Source organism: Hylobates moloch, unplaced genomic scaffold (genome assembly GCF_009828535.3).
Source record: "Hylobates moloch isolate HMO894 unplaced genomic scaffold, HMol_V3 SCAFFOLD_11, whole genome shotgun sequence".
NCBI lineage: Eukaryota > Metazoa > Chordata > Mammalia > Primates > Hylobatidae > Hylobates > Hylobates moloch.
The window spans coordinates 67,219,700-67,238,335 of NW_026652286.1; the positions used below are offsets into that span (position 1 = coordinate 67,219,700).

Consider the following 18,636-nt stretch of genomic DNA (forward strand, 5'->3'; position numbering starts at 1 on the left):
AAGTGATTCTCCTGCCTCAGCCTCCCTAGTAGCTGGCATTACAGGTGCCTGCCACCATGCCTAGCTAATTTTGTGTATTTTTAGTAGAGTCAGGGTTTTGCCATGTTGGGCAGGCTGGTCTTGAACTCCTGACTTCAGGTGATCCTCCCTCCTCGGCCTCCCAAAGTGCTGGGGTTACAGGCATGAGCCACTGCACCCAGTCAGTTCCTGATTTTTCATGTTTCTTGAAGTTTTGCATTGCTGTCTTTGCATTTGAAGAATCAGTCACTTCTTCTAGTCTTTATTGGCTATCTTTGGGAGAGAAACACCTTTAACAGTCAGCCCAGCTAGGGATTCTGAGGCTCTGTTACACGTTTTCTATTCATGTGCCCACTCCACACTTCTGGTTCTCACTTGGTGGGGGGATCCTTAAAACTGCATGCACTTTCTCAATCCCACAAAGCCAGGCCAGCTGTCAAGAGGCTGTCATCTGTTTTCCCTAGGGTGGTGCCCTGAAATGCTCATTTGTGTACCTTCTCCAAATCCTGAGGAGTCAAGCTACCTGTTTGTGTGAAATGCTTGCACTCAACATCTGAACAAATGTGGTTGGGGAGCCAGCCTGGTCAGGGGTGGTGGTGAGATACAGGTAGCATTTGGGGTGCCTGTGAGTCAGTTGAGGTGGTCCATAGGCAAGATATCATAAGAAACCTACAGGAGGGCCTCTTGATGAAGCTCATAGAGCAGTCAGTAGGGTTTGCAGCCACTCTTTTCTGCCCCCAGACTCTCCTAACCTCCTAGCTGTGCTGATAATCTTGTTGTTCTGGTTGAGGCAAGAAAAAAGTGGGCATCTTAGGTAGTATCCTGAATGGGTGAGGGAGCTGGGTACTCACTCACTACACTCTAATTTTCACCCTGTGAGAGAAATCATGGGCTGATGTAGTCTCTCATGGAACTGAGCTGTCCCTCCCTAGGGGAGGAGCAATGCAGGTAAAGTGAATCTCTTTGTGTTACCCTCTTTAATGCATCCATTCTCTGATGTTTTACTCCAGTGATGTGCTGGAACGTCACCATTGGAGTTAGTCTCATCCATGGGTAATTGTCAAAATTGATGCTTCTGGAAGGGAAATGATGGTAGAAAGCTCCTATTCTTCCACCTTGCTGATATCACTCAGGACTTCTAGTTTGTTGGCAGCATTCCTAATTGTGTTTTTTTTTTATTTGTTTTTTGTTGTTGTTTTTTACAAAAAAACCAAAATGTTTAGAGATGGGGTCTTGCTTTGTTGCCCAGGCTGGAGTGCAGTGGCTATTCACAGGCACAATGATAGCACAATACAGCCTTGAACTCATGGGCTCAAGCAATCCTCCTACCTCAGCCTCCCAAGTAGCTGTGACTATAGGCACGTGCCACCACACGTAGCTGTATTACTATTGTTGCATATATTTAGAGAAGTATAATAATACTGGAACATACCTAACACGAAGTCATGATCTTCATTTCCAAGTGCTTTAAGTTAATTAATGGTGGTAGTAAGAGAACTTGTTCTGAATCTACACAAGTTAATAATGTTAAGATTTCTAATCCAAAAGGATCACCTATAGGAATGAAAGTTTATGCTTCAGAAATCTTTGAATATTTTGACAGTAGAAGCTCTAATGCTAAATTAATTCATTCATTTATAACAATAATAGTGGCCTCGATTTATTATTCTTTACTATATGCAAAGTACTGTGCTAAGTATTTTACATATATTATGTGATTTAATTTTTACCACAACCCTATGAGGTAGTAACTAATGTACTTACCTTGTAAATCTCCTTGGTACAGATGAGGAAACTGAGACTTAGGTTCACATAGCAAAGTTACACAGCTGGTGAGTGTATTGACTAGGATTTGAAGCTAGATATGGCTGATGCCAACACTATGTTTAGCTCCTCTTCTCAATAAATTCTTTTTGGGTAAAGGGACTCCTTGATATAATTGTGAACACATAACACATACAAAATTGTGAACATTGATTTTTACTCATAATATCTGTTTCTTAATATTAATGAATATTTATGGTAGAAAAATTGAAGTTGAATTTTACTTTTATTTTTTTTTTAACTTTAGGTGGTTTTCTCGCTGTATCCTTCAGAGAACAATGACTGATGTTGCAGATTGCTTGAAAGTTTTCATGACTGGTACTAAAAATATATCAATGTGGGTGGGCTCCAAGGACTGTTCCTTCAGACCTCAAATCCACATGCTTATAGAATACCACATAGGTCAAAGCAAACTCTCTACACCTGTCTTTGTCAACTGTCACCCAGTTGAAGATCTCTGAAGCTGCATGCCGATTTAGGCCAACAATCAGACTATGTAGCATTTACATTTACATTTGTCTGTGTGTGATAACATGAAGCCAGAAGGAAGGAAAATTTGTGGCTGCTGGTTTCCCTGACAAGCATTTTGAAGGTCAAAAGAAACCAACCCTGGAGGAACTCGAGTTATGACAGAGCAATGTTAAGTGTAGACCTAGGAGTAGGATAGGGGTGCTAACAGATAAAGTGGCAAAGCAGGAGAAGAAGGGAAAGACAGCAGATGAGGAAAGGTGCCCTATCCATAGCAGGATGCAATGCAAAGACAAATCTAGGGTTTCTATTTCTTTACCAGTCGTGGCCTAGGTCTGGCTTTGCTATTTCCTAGCAGTGTGACTTGTGCAAATGCTTCCCTCTCCTGATCTGCATTTTCCCATCTGTAAATTTACAATACGTATTTTTTGTTAAAAAATGAATTTGCTTATACATGTTGGTAATGGACTTACATATATGATTACCTTCTATCAAACTAAAATGAATTTCCTAAACAATAAACTCTTAAAATAACTATGCGACATATACATGAAAATAATTATTGCATTCTATTATATTTCCCTCACATTGAAACTTGGTAAATTTTTTTAGCAGGTAATTATTTTAGCAGTTATTAAAGGTTTTCATTGGGTAGCAGTTACTCTATGGTCTCTGTTCTTTAGGAAATTTGTAGTTACAGTGAGTAGAAATGTTTTCAGAGTTCATTTCCTCAGTGAGAATTGGAATCAATTGGGTGAGTCAGTGTGAAGATACGTTTTCAGAGAAACAGCAAAGCTATTTCCTTAGATTTTCATATTTATTCTCATTAGGAAAGAAAATGACATAAAATTAGTTTATATCTAATTAGAGGATTTAAAGACTTGAAGACACTAATATTAATTTGATTTTAGGCATTTGTCTATTGCATTAATTAAATTTTAATTTATTGCTTAAATATTAAAATTTTATTTAAAGAGATAGGCCAAGTTTAAGAATATATCATGCCATAGAAACCATTATGATTCCTCGAATAGCAGAGACAGAGGAATGCTCCCTAAAGTTATCCATTGTTAAATTATTGCAAATATAACCCAAATTATGTATTGCCCTATTTTACAGTGGTCTGAAATAGCAAACCCATTTAAACATTGCAATATATGGGAATGTTATTTTTTGTTGGCATTAGAAATGTAATTCTTTTCTTACTGACACCAAATTCTGCAGGAGCACTCAACAAATGGTACAAGTACAATCATGATTTGCCAGCACGGATAATTGTGTACCGTGCTGGTGTAGGGGATGGTCAGCTGAAAACACTTACTGAATACGAAGTCCCACAGCTGCTGAGCAGTGTGGCAGAATCCAGCTCAAATACCAGGTATTCAATTACTGTTCTTTCCTCTGTACTCCCAATTATAGCATATTCAGCTGTAGCTATTACACACAAGGTATTCAAGCATAAGTTTTGTTTTTTATGCAATTAAGTTTTGCTGTGTTTCTGTATCATGCCAGTGGAGCTGTATCATTTCCTTCAGATTGGAGGGTAGTTGGGATGGTCTAACATAAATAGCTTGGGTGGTGTAAGCTTTGGGGGCCCTGGGAGGGGAAACCTAGACAAAGAAAGGTACCCTCAGAGCAGCTGACACAGATTCAGCATGAAGCCTGCAGGGCTGCTGGCAGTGAAAATGCTTCATACATATTAATATCACATAGAAGAAAACTGTGATTTCAAATTCAAGGCCCTAATACACACAGAACGAAAGCCTCTGAATTGCAGGCACTGATGTGCACTTAAGGTCTATGGAAGGTTCTCAAAGGGTTTGAGTGCCATGAAAGCTAAGCTGCAGATGGAAATCAGACCATCCTGAACACCAGGCATCTTGCTCCACTGTTACATTTCTAGATTCTGTGTATCGGTACAAAATTTTCTGCAGTGATTATGTGAAATGGCAAGTTCAAGAAAATGTTAGAAATGGAAAATAGGAGAGGACAATAATCTTAAGTCAGCTTCTTAAAATATTTGGAAAGCATCTTATTCCAAGCAGGACACATAGCCCTATCTGTAGGGTTACATCATCATCATCACCATCAACCAACGGGTCACAGCCACAAGTCACAAAGGAGCTGAGTCTTGACCACAGCCAGTTATTGTTAGAGTGGAGGGGAAGCCTGAAAGTTTGGTGGCAGTATCACCTGCAGCTTTATCCCAACTGTTAGGGCCAAAATACCTCGCTCTCCACTGGTCTCAGGTGCATGTGTTTATTAAGAATCACAGGGATGCAACTGAGGGATGCAGGAGTAAATTTAGCAGCTGACAGTACTAAGGAGTTACTTTTCTTGCACTATAACATCAACTTTTGATAGTTTCAATATTGAAAACATTCGTGATAAATTTTAAAAATAATTATAATGCTTACAATGAAACTCCATAGTGATCCTTACATCCCAGAGTATGTAAGGATGCCTTTTGTAATGGCAAATATTAGGATTTCGCCTTGGCTTTACCAAATACATTAACACTTCACCATTCAGCATTTGGCCAGAACGTATATTTGGTCCATCCATCCATCCACCCAGGCATGAGTTTTGTGTAATACAGAAGGGATGACTAGAGGAATAGGAAGAACTTGTGGTTCTTCCTTTGCTACTTGGAAATAAAATTGAGAGGAAGAGTGAAGTGGAAAATAGGTTGAGTCACTAATCACTCACACACTCACACACACACACACACACACACACACACATCTTGTCTCCATGGATAATTCTGGAAAATCTTTCGCAAAAGTGCCAGTTGAAGTTCAGCATTCCTTCCTGCCCCCTTTGAGGGGGCAAATGACTTGGGATATAAACTAGGCAAATGACTTGGGAATAGCATCCTTTTGCAACAAATATGGACAATCCCTAATTTAAAAAATTGTATGTATCTCTAGGGAAGGAGGGATTGTGGGTAATTTTTATTTTCTGCTTTGCAGTGTTTTTCAAATGGAATTTTTATTTCTTTCATTTTTAAAATTACACAAAAATAGAAAACTGTATAGATTGGATTGAGTTCTTTTCATATTTTGCCTCTCTAATTTTTAGCTCAAGACTGTCGGTGATTGTGGTCAGGAAGAAGTGCATGCCACGATTCTTTACCGAAATGAACCGCACTGTACAGAACCCCCCACTTGGCACTGTTGTGGATTCAGAAGCAACACGTAATGAATGGCAAGTGCCACTGGAAAATCAATTTTTAACAAAACATTCGTTGCGTCCAGTTTATGTTTGACCTTACTCTGTTTGCCTTCTTTCCTACATTCATTCCATTTTCCCCCTCAGGTATGACTTTTATCTGATCAGCCAGGTGGCCTGCCGGGGAACTGTTAGTCCTACCTACTATAATGTCATCTATGATGACAACGGCTTGAAGCCCGACCATATGCAGAGACTTACATTCAAATTGTGCCACCTGTACTACAACTGGCCTGTGAGTGAAAGCTGTTTATTTAATGTAAATACGATACTCAAGAGTCCCACCTAGGAATTGTCATACACTTCATCTTTGTATCCCTAGATATAGCACAATACCTGATATTTCCCAAAGAAGGAATGAATGAATCAATCAATGAATGAATCACTTCTTGAGTCCACAGTGGTAGGAAACCACTCTATCACAGAAACAAAATAACAATAACTATTATAATACATTAATAGTTATAGCTTCTAGAGGACTTTGTTATATACATTATCTTATGCAAACCTGGGAGGAAATCAGGGTATTGTTATTTACATGTTACAGATGAAGAAGTTGAAGCCAACTCAGATGTGCCTGGTGGGGAACTGTTAACAGGCATGGGTCTGCCCTTTGTTCCTATGCATTAGGCCAAGAGCTGTTCCCAAAAGCCAAGCCCAAGGTTTGCACGGAGCTCCTCCAAGGAGTTCCAAACATGAGATCACAGGACAAAGACTGGTCCGAAGTGTGATGGCTCCCTACTCCCAGTATCATGAAGCCAGAGTGACTTTTCACTCCATCCTCTCCAGTGAGCTTAAGTTCCCAGTAAGTTAGGTTACCTTTTGTTGGCTGAGGTTAGATATTGTTTACCCGGAAACCCATTCTATTATCTGTGTAACCAGTAGACAAAATAAAATCAGAAAAAATCACTTTGAAGAACAAGGTAATCTCTTAATTATTATCAATACTTTTTTCTCCTCAGGGCATAGTCAGTGTGCCAGCACCATGTCAGTATGCTCACAAGCTGACCTTTCTGGTGGCACAAAGCATTCATAAAGAACCTAGTCTGGAATTAGCCAACCATCTCTTCTACCTGTGATGGCATGAACCACTGGCATCACTAGATGAAGAATCCAAGAAGAAATTGGTATACTTTGTGCAAATCTGCCGTAAGCTCAAGGCTGTGACTGGGGAAAAAGATTGAGCTTAGTTTTCATGTCTGGGAAAAAAAAGCAAAACAACTTAATCTGAAAGTTTTTAAAAATGTGTGTTATTTTGTTTTAAGGAGTTGTATGCTTGGGGTAAATTTTCATTGTCATATATGGAATTTAAATATACCATCATCTATAAAGAATTCCACAGAGTTAAATATCTTAAGTTAAACACTTAAAATAAGTGTTTGCATGATATTTTGATGAGAGATAAAGAGTCTAATTCCCACCCCAAATTTTGCTGAGGTTTTCTTAATGTTGTAGAGCATTTTGTAGAGTGGTTTAAATAGTTAGTAAAAATAAAGTTCAGAACATCATGTGTTTATTGTTATTTGAAATTTACATTGATATTACATGTGAACCTCATAATTTAAGTATTTTCAGCAAAACTCTTACCCACTAGAGCACATCACCATTAATCTTTTTTTTTTTTTTTTTTTTGAGACGGAGTCTCGCTCTGTCACCCTTTTTTTTTTTTTTTTTTTTTTTGAGACGGAGTCTTGCTCTGTCACCCAGGCTGGAGTGCAGTGGCGCAATCTCAGCTCACTGCAAGCTCTGCCTCCCGGGTTCACGCCATTCTCCTGCCTCAGCCTCTCCGAGTAGCTGGGACTACAGGCGCCCGCCACCACGCCCAGCTAATTTTTTTGTATTTTTAGTAGAGACGGGGTTTCACTGTGGTCTCGATCTCCTGACCTCGTGATCCGCCCGCCTCGGCCTCCCAAAGTGCTGGGATTACAAGTGTGAGCCACCGCGCCTGGCCCACCATTAATCTTTGAGTTCTATTTCAGAAACTGAGCTGATCACTTGCTTTCTTGATGGGACTTTATTTCACTTAATAGAAGCTTCTCCCAGTGATGACCTTGCTTCCTATTTACTGATAAAATAGAAGCTATCAGAAGAGAACTTTTGCAAGCCTCTCATTATCTCTACCTTCACCTAACGGCATCTGTACCCATAGACTCTGCCTGCCCATCCCTTTATTATGAGTGCAGCGTGTCTGTTCCTATAAGGCTCTCCACCTCTGTACTAAATCTCATTCCCTCTGACCTATGAAGGATGCTGCTCTAGCAGTTCTCCCTTCTCCTTTCTGCATCATCAGTTTTCTCTCTCACTACTGGATCATTCTCATTGGCATTATAAATATGCTGTTATTTCTCTCATCTTAAAAAGCCATTTCCTCTAGCTTCCACCCCATTGCTTGGCACTTCTTTACAGGAAAAACATCACAAAAGAAGAGTCTGTGCTTGATGTATCCAATTCTGTACTCCAACCACAATTTCACCACAACCACTACAGCAAAATTGCCTTAGTCAACACGACCAATAACTTCCACTTTGCTAAATCCAATGGTCACCTCTTGGTCCTTGTCTTGCTTGACCCAGCCAATCATTTCCTCCCTCTGAGACACTATTTGGCCTGTAGAATAACACTCTCCTGGTTTCTCTCCTACTGCATTGTTCACTCATGCTGTCTCCTTTTGTGGCTTTTCCTTATCTTCTCACCCTTTTCATGTTGGAATGCCCCAGGAATGAGAATACAGCTACATGCAAAAGATATTTTGATGAGGGATAGATCAGAGTTCAAATTCTGCTTACTACAGGAAGGTCTGTGGAAGGTCTGCTTACCACAAAGGGTGGCGGGAGAGTGGCAAGTGCTCTCTGGGGACAAGGGAAGCAGGCCACAGGAAGGATGCCAACGCACAGGTTACGTCACATTGCACTGAATATATTCTTTTCCTATTTGAGAGTTTTGTCCAGACATAGTAGAAATGCACCCAACATGGGTCTATCCAATAATAGGATAACCATTTTGTGAGGCATGAGGTTGGAGGGGACTTAATAAGTTCCAGGGCCAGTGCCACGCCTGCATACACACCTTTAATCTCCACAAGAACTGTATAAATTAGGTTATAATGACCATTTCAGATGGTAAAGCTGGGGATTAAAGATACCACGTGACTCACTGAAGTTTATGAGATTAATAAATTGTGGAGCTAGAATTTGTCCTCACGTTTGTTTGCAAAACCTGTGAGATGAACCAAAAGAGCCTACGCCCTTGATAAAAGATACTCTAAGATTTAAAAAATTTCTCCCAGAGTGCTAATGTGAGGGAGTGCCTTAAGTGATTTAAAGGTGGCATTATATGGCAGGCGCCTGTAGTCCCAGCTACTCAGGAGGCTGAGGCAGGAAAATGGCATCAACCCGGGAGACAGAGCTTGCAGTGAGCCGAGACTGCGCCACTGCACTCTAGTCTGGGTGACAGAGCGAAACTCTGTCTCAAAAAAAAAAAAAAAAAAAAAAGATGGCATTATATAGCAAGTCTTTGGAGACAAGGCACTGAACCAATTCAGGGTGGTGCGTTTTGTTTTTGTGGTTATCTTGTTGTTTTCTTCCTTCAAAGTAGAACAGTGATATAAATCCCCACTACCTAACCAGCCAGCTTGTATAAATCCACATGAAGCATTTTGATTAGGCAATACACCTTCTGCAGAGCACCCACCCACCCTTGTAAGTACTGCCCCAGGAAATGACTTCTTACCCCTTTAACCCACCAGAGGGCACACAAGGACTGCTGTGTGAATAGAGTCCTTCACCATGGCAGTGTCATAGGCTTCAACAAACAATTTCAGGTAAACTAGAGGGCAACATGAGACTAAGAAATCTTCGTATGAGCTCTGGTTCCAGCATGTTGTCAGATGTGATAACTTCACTTTTTGGGACTCAGTTACCCAATCTGTAATATGAGAAGGGCTTGGACAAGAGCAGTGGTGCCTAATCTTGAGAAGATTAGAAGTTCCCATGTTTAAAAGCTTTAGAACAAAAAAATTGAGGTGCCTGTGTCTACCTCTCAAAATAGTGATTTGACTGATCTGAGATGGGGCCTGATCATCTGAATATTTTAAAAGTTCTCGAAATGGTTCTGATGTTCAGCCAGGGCTGAGGAATACTGGTTTAGATAATATATGAGACCTATTTCAGCTTCACGTTATGTGATTGCCACCTCTCACATGCATTAATTAGTTTTCCTTAGGCTACCAAGGACAAAGAGGAAAGGGAGCCTGTGCCAGGCTTCAGAGCAGCACTGGATTTGAGTCCTAGAACCACCACTTCTAGTTGTGTGACATTGGGCAAGTTACTTAACCTTTCTGAGCCTCAGTGTATCTACTTGTAAAAATGTCTAACAATGTCTGCAGTGTAGAGTTATTGTAAGGATTAGAAATGTCATATCTAAGGTATCTGGCCTTAATAAAGAGTATCATATTATTAGACCTGAGGAGAGGAAATGAATCAAATGGCACAATTTAGTTAACAAATAGTTATGGGTTTCTATTATGTGCCAGGCACTGTACTAGATTCTGAGTTCTACAATTCTACTTAAGGGAAAGCTTAATATTGTCTCTAGAAATAAACAATCTACCAGTTCCTATTTTATAGAAAAGATTTTGTAGTTTTTCTTTTATTTTGAGGACTGAGGAGAGACTCTGGAAGAAAGTATACTTTAAATACATTTCTGTGGCCACCATGGAGTGGCCCATCAGATTATCCTTTAAAAGAACCTTCTGCAAGGAGCATAGTTGGCTGATAGCCTCTAAATGCTACAGCTTCAGGATCCACAACAGGGGTGATGTTGAGACCATACCCTCCCCAGACTGCTTCTAGCCCATTACTGAGCACAGGAGAGGTAATAGATCTGGGTTGTTTCTGCCCAACATGGGACTCCAGTATTAGTCTCTGATAGGTGATATGCTGTGTTTAGCTCTGTGTCCCCACCCAAAGCTTATGTTGAATTGTAATCCCCATGTGTTGGAGGAGTGGCCTGGTGAGAGGTGATTAAACCATGAGGGTGGATTGCCCCCTTGCTGTTTTCATGATAATGAGTGAGTTCTCACGATATCTGGTTGTTTGAAAATGTGTAGCACTTCCCCCTTCTCTCTCTCTCTCTCCTGCTGCCATGTGAATATGTGCTTGCTTCCTTTTTGGCCTTCTGCCATGATTGTAAGTTTTTTTAGGCCTCCCCAGCCATGCCTCCTGCACAGCCTGTGGAACTGTGAGTCAATTAAATCTCTTTTCTTTTTCTTCATAAATTACCCAGTCTCAGGTAGTTCCTTATAGCAGTGTGAGAATAGACTAATACAGTAGGGGAATCCACTTTGTCTTGACCAAGGTTTTCTAAGAACTGCACTAAAGTTTTGAGCTTTTCTACTAATCCTCTTTCCTTCCCACTCTCCTTTCATGTATTTCAGATTAGCACTGAGGTCTTAAGGCCCTCCCTAGTCACTCCTACTTCCTCTCACCAGTATTCTTCACAGGCGTTTCTCCCAGTAAATCTTCTGAATGCTTAATTCTGTCTTGGTGTGTGCTTCTTAAGGGACCCAAACTGACACAACTTTCTTCCCTATTAAATGACTCTTTACCTTTTAATAAAAATAAGTCTATTTTTAATCTTAAGAGCTTTATCAACCACAACATAAAAATTTTTAAAAAACCTTTTACCTAGAGATATCATAACTTTTTAAATACTGGGTGTATTAGTCCATTTTCACACTGCTGATAAAGACATACCTGAGACTGGGCAATTTACAGAAGAAAGAGATTTAATTGGACTTACAGTTCCACGTGGCTAGGGAAGCCTCACAATCATGGTGGAAGGCAAGGAGAAGCAGGTCACCTTACATGGATGGCCGCAGGCAAAGACAGAGCTTGTGCAGGGGAACTCCTCTTTTTAAAACCATCAGATCTCATGAAACTTTTTCACTGTCACAAGAACAGCATGGGAAAGACTTGCCCCCATGATTCAATTACTTTCTATTGGGTACCTCCCACAACATGTGGGAATTCAGATAAGATTTGAGTGGGAACACAGCCAAACCATAGCATTCCGCCCCTGGCCCCTCCCAAATTTGGTATCTTCACATTTCAAAACCAATCATGCCCTCCCAACAGTTCCCCAAAGTCTCAACTCATTTCAGCATTAACTCAAAAGTCCACAGTCCAAAGTGTCATACAAGACAAGGCAAGTCCCTTCCGCCTATGACCCGGTAAAATCAAAGGCAAGTTAGTTACTTCCTAGATACAATGGGGATACAGGCATTAGATAAATACAGCCTTTCCAAATGGGAGAAATTGGCCAAAACAAAGGGGCTACAGGCCCCATGCCAGTCCAAAAATCCAGTGGGGCAGTCAGATCCTAAAGCTCCAAAATGATCTCCTTTGACTCCATGTCTCACATCCAGGTCATGTTGATGCAAGAGGTAGGTTCCCACAGTCTTGCGCAGCTCCACCCCTGTGGCTTTGCAGGGTAAAGCCCCCCTTCCTGGTCGCTTGCACAGGCTGGCATTGTCTGCAGCTTTTCCAGGTGCACAGTGCAAGCTGTGGTGGATCTACAATTCTGGGGTCTGGAGGATAGTGGCCCTCTTCTCACAGCTCCACTAGGCAGTGCCCCAGTAGGGACTCTGTGCCAGGGCTCTGATCCCACATTTTCCTTCTGCCCTGCCCTAGCAGAGGTTCTCTGAGAGCTTTAGCCCTGCATAAAACTTCTGCCTGGGCATCCAGGCGTTTCAATACAACTTGTGAAATCTAGGCAGAGGTTCTCAAACCTCAATTTTTGACTTCTATGCACTCGCAGGCTCAATACCACATGAAAGCTGCCAAGGCTTGAGGCTTGCACTCCCTGAAGCCATGGCCTGAGCTCTACGTTGGCCCCTTTCAGCCACATCTGGAGTGACTGGGACACAGGGCACCAAGTCCCTAGGCTGCAGACAGCACAGGGACCCTGGGCCTCGCCCACAAAATCACTTTTTCCTTCTAGGCCTCCAGGACCGTGATAGGAGGGGCTGTGGCAAAGGTCTCTGACATGTCCTGGAGACATTTTCCCTGTTGTCTTGGTGATTAACATTCAGCTTCTCATTACACAAATTTCTGTAGCTGGCTTGAATTTTTCTTCAGAAAATGGGATTTTCTTTTCTATTGCATTGTCAAGCTGCAAATTTTTCAAATGTTTATTCTCTGTTTCCCTTTCAAAACTGAATGCCTTTAGCAGCACCCAACTCACCTCTTGAATGCTTTGCTGCTTAGAAATTTCTTCCACCAGACACCCTAAATCATCTCTCTCAAGTTCAAAGTTCCACAAATCTCTAGGGCAGGGGCAAAATGCCACCAGTCTCTTTGCTAAAACATAACAAGAGTCACCTTTGTTCTAGTTCCCAACGAATTCCTTATCTCCATCTGAGACCACCTCAGCCTGGACCTTATTGTCCATATCACTATGAGCATCTTGGGCAGAGCCACTCAACAAGTCTCTAGGGGGTTCCAAACCTTCTCACCTTCTTACGTTTTCTTGTCTTCTTCTGACCCTTCCAAACTATTCCAACCTCTGCCTGTTATGCAGTTCCAAAGTTGCTTCCACATTTTTGGGTATCTTTTCATCAGCACACCACTTCTGATACCAATTTACTGTATTAGTCCATTTTCACACTGCTGATAAAGACATACTTGAGACTGGGCAATTTACAAAAGAAAGAGGTTTAATTGGACTTACAGTTTCCATGTGGCTGGGGAAGCCTCACGATCATGGTGGAAGGCAAGGAGAAGCAAGTCACGTCTTACATGGATGGCAGCAGGCAAAGAGAGAGAGCTTGTACAGGGGACCTTCTCTTTTTATAACTGTCAGATCTCATGAGACTCATTCACTGTCACACGAACAGCATGGGAAAGACTTGCACCCATGATTCAATTACCTCCCACCAGGTCCCTCTCACAACACGTGGGAATTCAAGATAAGATTTGGGTGGGGACAAAGCCAAACCATATTACTGGGTTTTGAGTTAACAATTTCCTTTGGGAAAATTTACTCTTAAATCTAACACACTTCAAGATCTCAGACATGAAATGTAAACAACTTTTGAGAGCTGTTGTCAAAAGCTGTATGTTGCACTGTTAACCTGTATGTTTCACTTTCATCTGACCCAGGGCCCACTGGCCAAGAATAATCCAACAGCTCCTACTGGAAGATAAGGAAAGGACTTATTTTGAAGGGACAGAGGATGAGAAGGACTAAAGAATTTATCAACATCCTTCCAATTTATTGGGAAGGCTTTTTTCAAAAAATCATTGACTTTAAAATTATAAAAATAATAGATGTATAGTATGGAATATTTGAAAAGCACAGAAAAGTATAAAGAGACATAGAAAAATATCACCAACACAGCTGCTACACAGAAGTATATACTGTCAACACTTCAATATGTATTTTTCTACTAGTCTTTTACAGTTGTACGATTGATAGTTTTATATACTTTATTTTTCACATGAGATTATGGCATGAGTATTTTACCAAAAAATTTTATAAGCATAAATTTTAATGACTACATAATATTTTACTGCACAGATGTAACAAGTTACTTTCTCCCCTCTTTACTGTGTCCCCAGGCCATTCCCAATTTTTTTTTTTTTTTTTTTTTGGCTATAAAAACATGGCACAAAGTTTTTTTATCCAAGTATTTGGTATTGGGTCCTTGGTTGAGATTCTTAAAGGTAAAATTACGGAGTCAAAAAGTTAGAATTCTTTTAAGGTGCTTGGTGTATGTTGCCTTGTTTTCTTTTTATTTTTTTTAAGTCTCATCTTAGGTTCTCGCAGTGGCACCCTAGCAAGTTTTGCATATTCCCATTAAAGTAAATAATCTTTGCTAATATAGTAGATGCTAGTTTTATGTTTTTACAATAATAGATTAGGGAAAATAATTTCAAAATGTATATTAGCCATTAGCATTTTTTTGTTTGTATTTTTAAAATAAGCTTCTATGAGGCCTTTTTATTTTTAAAATAGTAACTTTGTTATCCTTTTCTAGCTATGTTTCCCAATTTACTGTACTTTCAAATTTTGTTTATGTTGCTTTGTAAGCAACAGACATTTAAAGTTTCTATATTCAAATTATTACTATTTCCTTCAAAATTATAAAAGCAGAGCTAGAATTTGAAACCTAGAAAATCTATCTTGATGTAGGGATTTGAGAAATATTAACTATTTATGGTTTAATTTCCTTTCATTTAACTCTGTAAATCTATCTATATTACATTTTAGTGTAAAGTGAGAATCTATTTTTTCCAAGTAATTTTGGAAAAAAATTGGTGGACTAAAAAAGAAAGTAGAAATTCTAAAAATGGAAAAAATATTTGAAGTAAAAATTTCAAGAGATTTGTTAAGCAGTAGACTAAAAACAGATGAACAGAAAATTAGTAAATTGGGAGGCAGACTTTAGGAACTCACTTAGAATGCAGTAGATAGACACTGAGTGTAAAAGTAGACACCCACCACAGATTTGGTAGGTGTTCCTGATAGAGAAAATATCAAGAATGAGATAGGAATCAATTCTTAAACAGACAATGCTTGAAAGTGTTCCAACATTGAAATATACATTCTTAGAATGAAAAAAAAATCACAAGTAGAATAAATAAGAATTTTCATACCTAATACATTGTAATAACATTGCATAACATCAGCTATAAAGGGAAAAGCTTAAGATTTCCAGGAAGAAACGCAGACTTGCAGACTGCCTGCAAAGAAGAAATTATGCTGTGTAGGCTTAATGTTACAAGAAAAGAAAAGAAAAAATGAAATAATATCTTTAAAGTCCTGAGGGGAAAGAATAATGAAGCTAGAACTTTATGTGAAGCTAAATGATGTTTGAAGAGTGAGTGATAAATTTTTTTTTTTTTTTTGAGATGGAGTCTCACTCTGTTACCCAGGCTGGAGTGCAGTAGCGCAATCTCGGCTCACTACAAGCTCTGCCTCGTGGGTTCACGCCATTCTCCTGCCTCAGCCTCCCTAGTAGCTGGGATTACAGGCATCTGCCAGCACGCCCGGCTAATTTTTTTTTGTATTTTTAGTAGAGATGGAGTTTCACCGTGTTAGCCAGAATGGTCTCAATTTCCTGACCTCGTGATCCACTCGCCTTGGCCTGGCCAAGTGAGTGATACATTTAAAAATTCAAATATAATAAGAGTTTACTGCTCACAGCCCTTGCTGAAAGAACTACTAAAGAATGTACCTCAGCAGAACAAAAAATAAACCCATTGAATAAAGGATGGGTGAGCAAAGAAACCACTAAATATGTTGCAAATGTAAATCGTATTGGCTGTTTAAAAAATATTTTTTCAGGTCCGGCATGGTGGCTCATGCCTGTAATCCCAGCACTTTGGGAGGCCGAGGCAGGTGGATCACGAGGGCAGGAGATCAAGACCATCCTGGCTAACATGGTGAAACGCTCTCTACTAAAAATACAAAAAATTAGCCAGGTGTGGTGGCGGGTGCCTGTAGTCCCAGCTACTCCAGAGGCTGAGGCAGGAGAATGGCGTGGACCTGGGAGGCGGAGGCTGCAGTGAGCTGAGATCACGCCACTGCACTCCAGCCTGGGTGACAGAGTGAGACTCCATCACAAAAAAAAAAAAAAAAAAAAAATTTCATGTTAATAAAATTTAGAAATCAGCATGGGCAATACAAGCACATAACACAAGCAAGATGATAGCATTTAGAGGGAAGCTAAAGTGAGCTCAAGTCTTTATGTTGTTAGAAAGGCGATTAGAGATTCTAACTTTACATTTGATTAGAATATAATAAAGTTAAATATGTATTTGATTATTTTCTAAAAGAATAAAGGCACCATCTATAACTTTGAATTCAGTGGAAGGAAAATAAACAGGATAAGGACTGTTGAAAGAATAACTTTAGACAAATTAAATTTAACAAAGTTTGTTTGAACAAAATGTATCTGGCAGCACTCAGAACCAGAAGAGATTCACAGAGCTCCACCCAGCAGTGTGAGCGGCCAGCTTTTATAGGCCAAATATGAAGCAAAGTTGAGAAATCACCTGATCAGATAGGCTTTTGCCTTATCTGGCATGAACTGATTCATGATTAGCTGTGATTGGCTGAAGCTCAGCTGCTTATGATTGGCTGAAACTCCGCTATATTTATTACAAAAATATATTGTTGACCCTTGAAAAAGTGGGGTTTGGAGCTTCAGCCTCTCACACAACTGAAAGTTCCCATATAAATTTTGACTCCCCCAAAAGTTAACTAACAGCCTACTCTTGACCAGAAGCCTTATGAATAACAAAGTCTGTTAACACGTATGTTGTTTGCTATATGTCCTATATACTGTATTCTTACAATAAACTAGAGAAGAGAAAATGTTATTAAGAAAATCATAAGGAAGAGAAAAATATGGTTACTGTTCATAAAGTGGACGTGGGTCATTATAAGTTCTTTATCCTTGTCATCTTCATGCTGAGTAGGCTGAGAAGGAAGGAAGAGGAGGGGTTGGTGGTGTTTTTTCAGGAGTGGCGGAAGTGGAAGAAAATCCATGTTTAAGTGGACCCACTCAGTTCAAACCCTTGCTGCTCAAGAGTCAACTGTAGTTAGGTTGTGGTTTCTTACACAGGAACTCGAAGTACACAGACAGCCTCAGGCTAATGGACTGCGTATTTGATTTACCAGGATACTATCAATTCAATAGAGGAAAAGAGAAGAGGAGGAGCAAAGAAAAAAGAATATGATAAATAGAAAATACCAAATAAGATGATATATATACACTTACAACTATAATCAATGTTAATAAATGTAAAATATTAATTTTACTTATTGGAGACTATGAGAGTGGATCTATATATATACTATATATAGTATATAAGATTGTATATAAGATTGTATATAATATTGTATATATTTTATATAAGATTGTATATAATATTGTATATATTTTATATAATATTGTATATATAGTATATATTGTGTATATATAGTATATATATACACTCTATAGATTGTATATAAGAGACTCATCTAAAATGAAAAACATAGAAAGTTTATAAGTAAAAAAAATAGGAAAAGTTATACAGTTGAGCATGAAACAACTCTTTTGAGCTGTATGGATCCACTTATATGCAAATTTTTTCAAACAAACGCAGACTGAAGATACAGTATTCTCAGGATGTGAAACCTATGTATACAGAGGGCCAACTTTTTGTATTCACAGATTCTGCAGGGCCAACTGTGAAACTTGAGTATGCTTGGATTTCAGAATATGTGGGGGTCCTGGAACCAATTCCCCACATATTCCAGGGATGACTGTACTTTGAATTAATAGCTAAAATAAAGCTGGGATAGCAATATCAAATGAAATTGAATTTAAGGGTGAAAGTAAGGACCTTATATATTTATAAAAGTAGCAAAAACAAAGCCCCAGAATATATGGCAATCATGAATTATTGCACGTTTTTACTATAGCTTTGAAGCACAAAAGTAAAACTGCAAGAATTACAAAGAGAAACTTACCAACTTTTTAAATCCACAAGTAAACAGGGAGACTTTAATATGTATCTCTTAAAAATTGGCCAAAAAGACATGATTATTAGAAATTATATAGATTTGAAAAAGCTGTTAGTAAACATGATTTAAGAGGCACAAAGCAATTCTCCACAAATTCCAAATAATCAATGCTATATAGACACATTGAGGGAAACAGTTTATGGCTTAAAATAAATCACACTGAAAATTTTTGAAATAAGAAAAGAAGATTAAATAATAAAAAACTTGTAGGGTAAAGTTAAACTGATATTTACAAGGAAATTTGCAGTGTTCAGTGTGCATACTAGAAAACAAAAGAAGACTGAAAATTATTTAACCAAGCAACTAACTGAAAGATGCTACAGCGCAATAGGGGAAAACCCAACGGGAAAAAAAGGAAATAACAATAATATAATATATCAATGAAAAATAACATGAATTTTAAAACTCAATAGAAATTATGGGAAAAGGAAAAAAATCTGATTTTTTTTGTTTAATTTTTATTGTGGAAATTTTCAAATACAGATAAAAGTAGAGAATAGTACAATGAACCCAATTTAC

At 39.0% G+C, this 18,636-nt stretch overlaps 2 protein-coding genes across 2 annotated transcripts in view; one reads left to right on the forward strand and one right to left on the reverse strand.

The window, feature by feature from the left end:
* PIWIL4 (piwi like RNA-mediated gene silencing 4) overlaps positions 1–7,049 on the forward strand; it is a 60,511-nt gene extending 53,462 nt beyond the window's left edge. The window contains exons 16-20 of the mRNA XM_032167177.2: positions 2,090–2,160; positions 3,535–3,688; positions 5,392–5,517; positions 5,629–5,776; positions 6,504–7,049. Coding sequence (XP_032023068.1) covers positions 2,090–2,160; positions 3,535–3,688; positions 5,392–5,517; positions 5,629–5,776; positions 6,504–6,620 — 616 coding nt within the window. The 3' untranslated portion in view covers positions 6,621–7,049. The remainder of the gene's footprint in view (positions 1–2,089; positions 2,161–3,534; positions 3,689–5,391; positions 5,518–5,628; positions 5,777–6,503) is intronic.
* Positions 1–18,636, reverse strand: part of MRE11 (MRE11 homolog, double strand break repair nuclease) — a 353,252-nt gene that overhangs the window by 213,925 nt on the left and 120,691 nt on the right. The window lies entirely within an intron of this gene.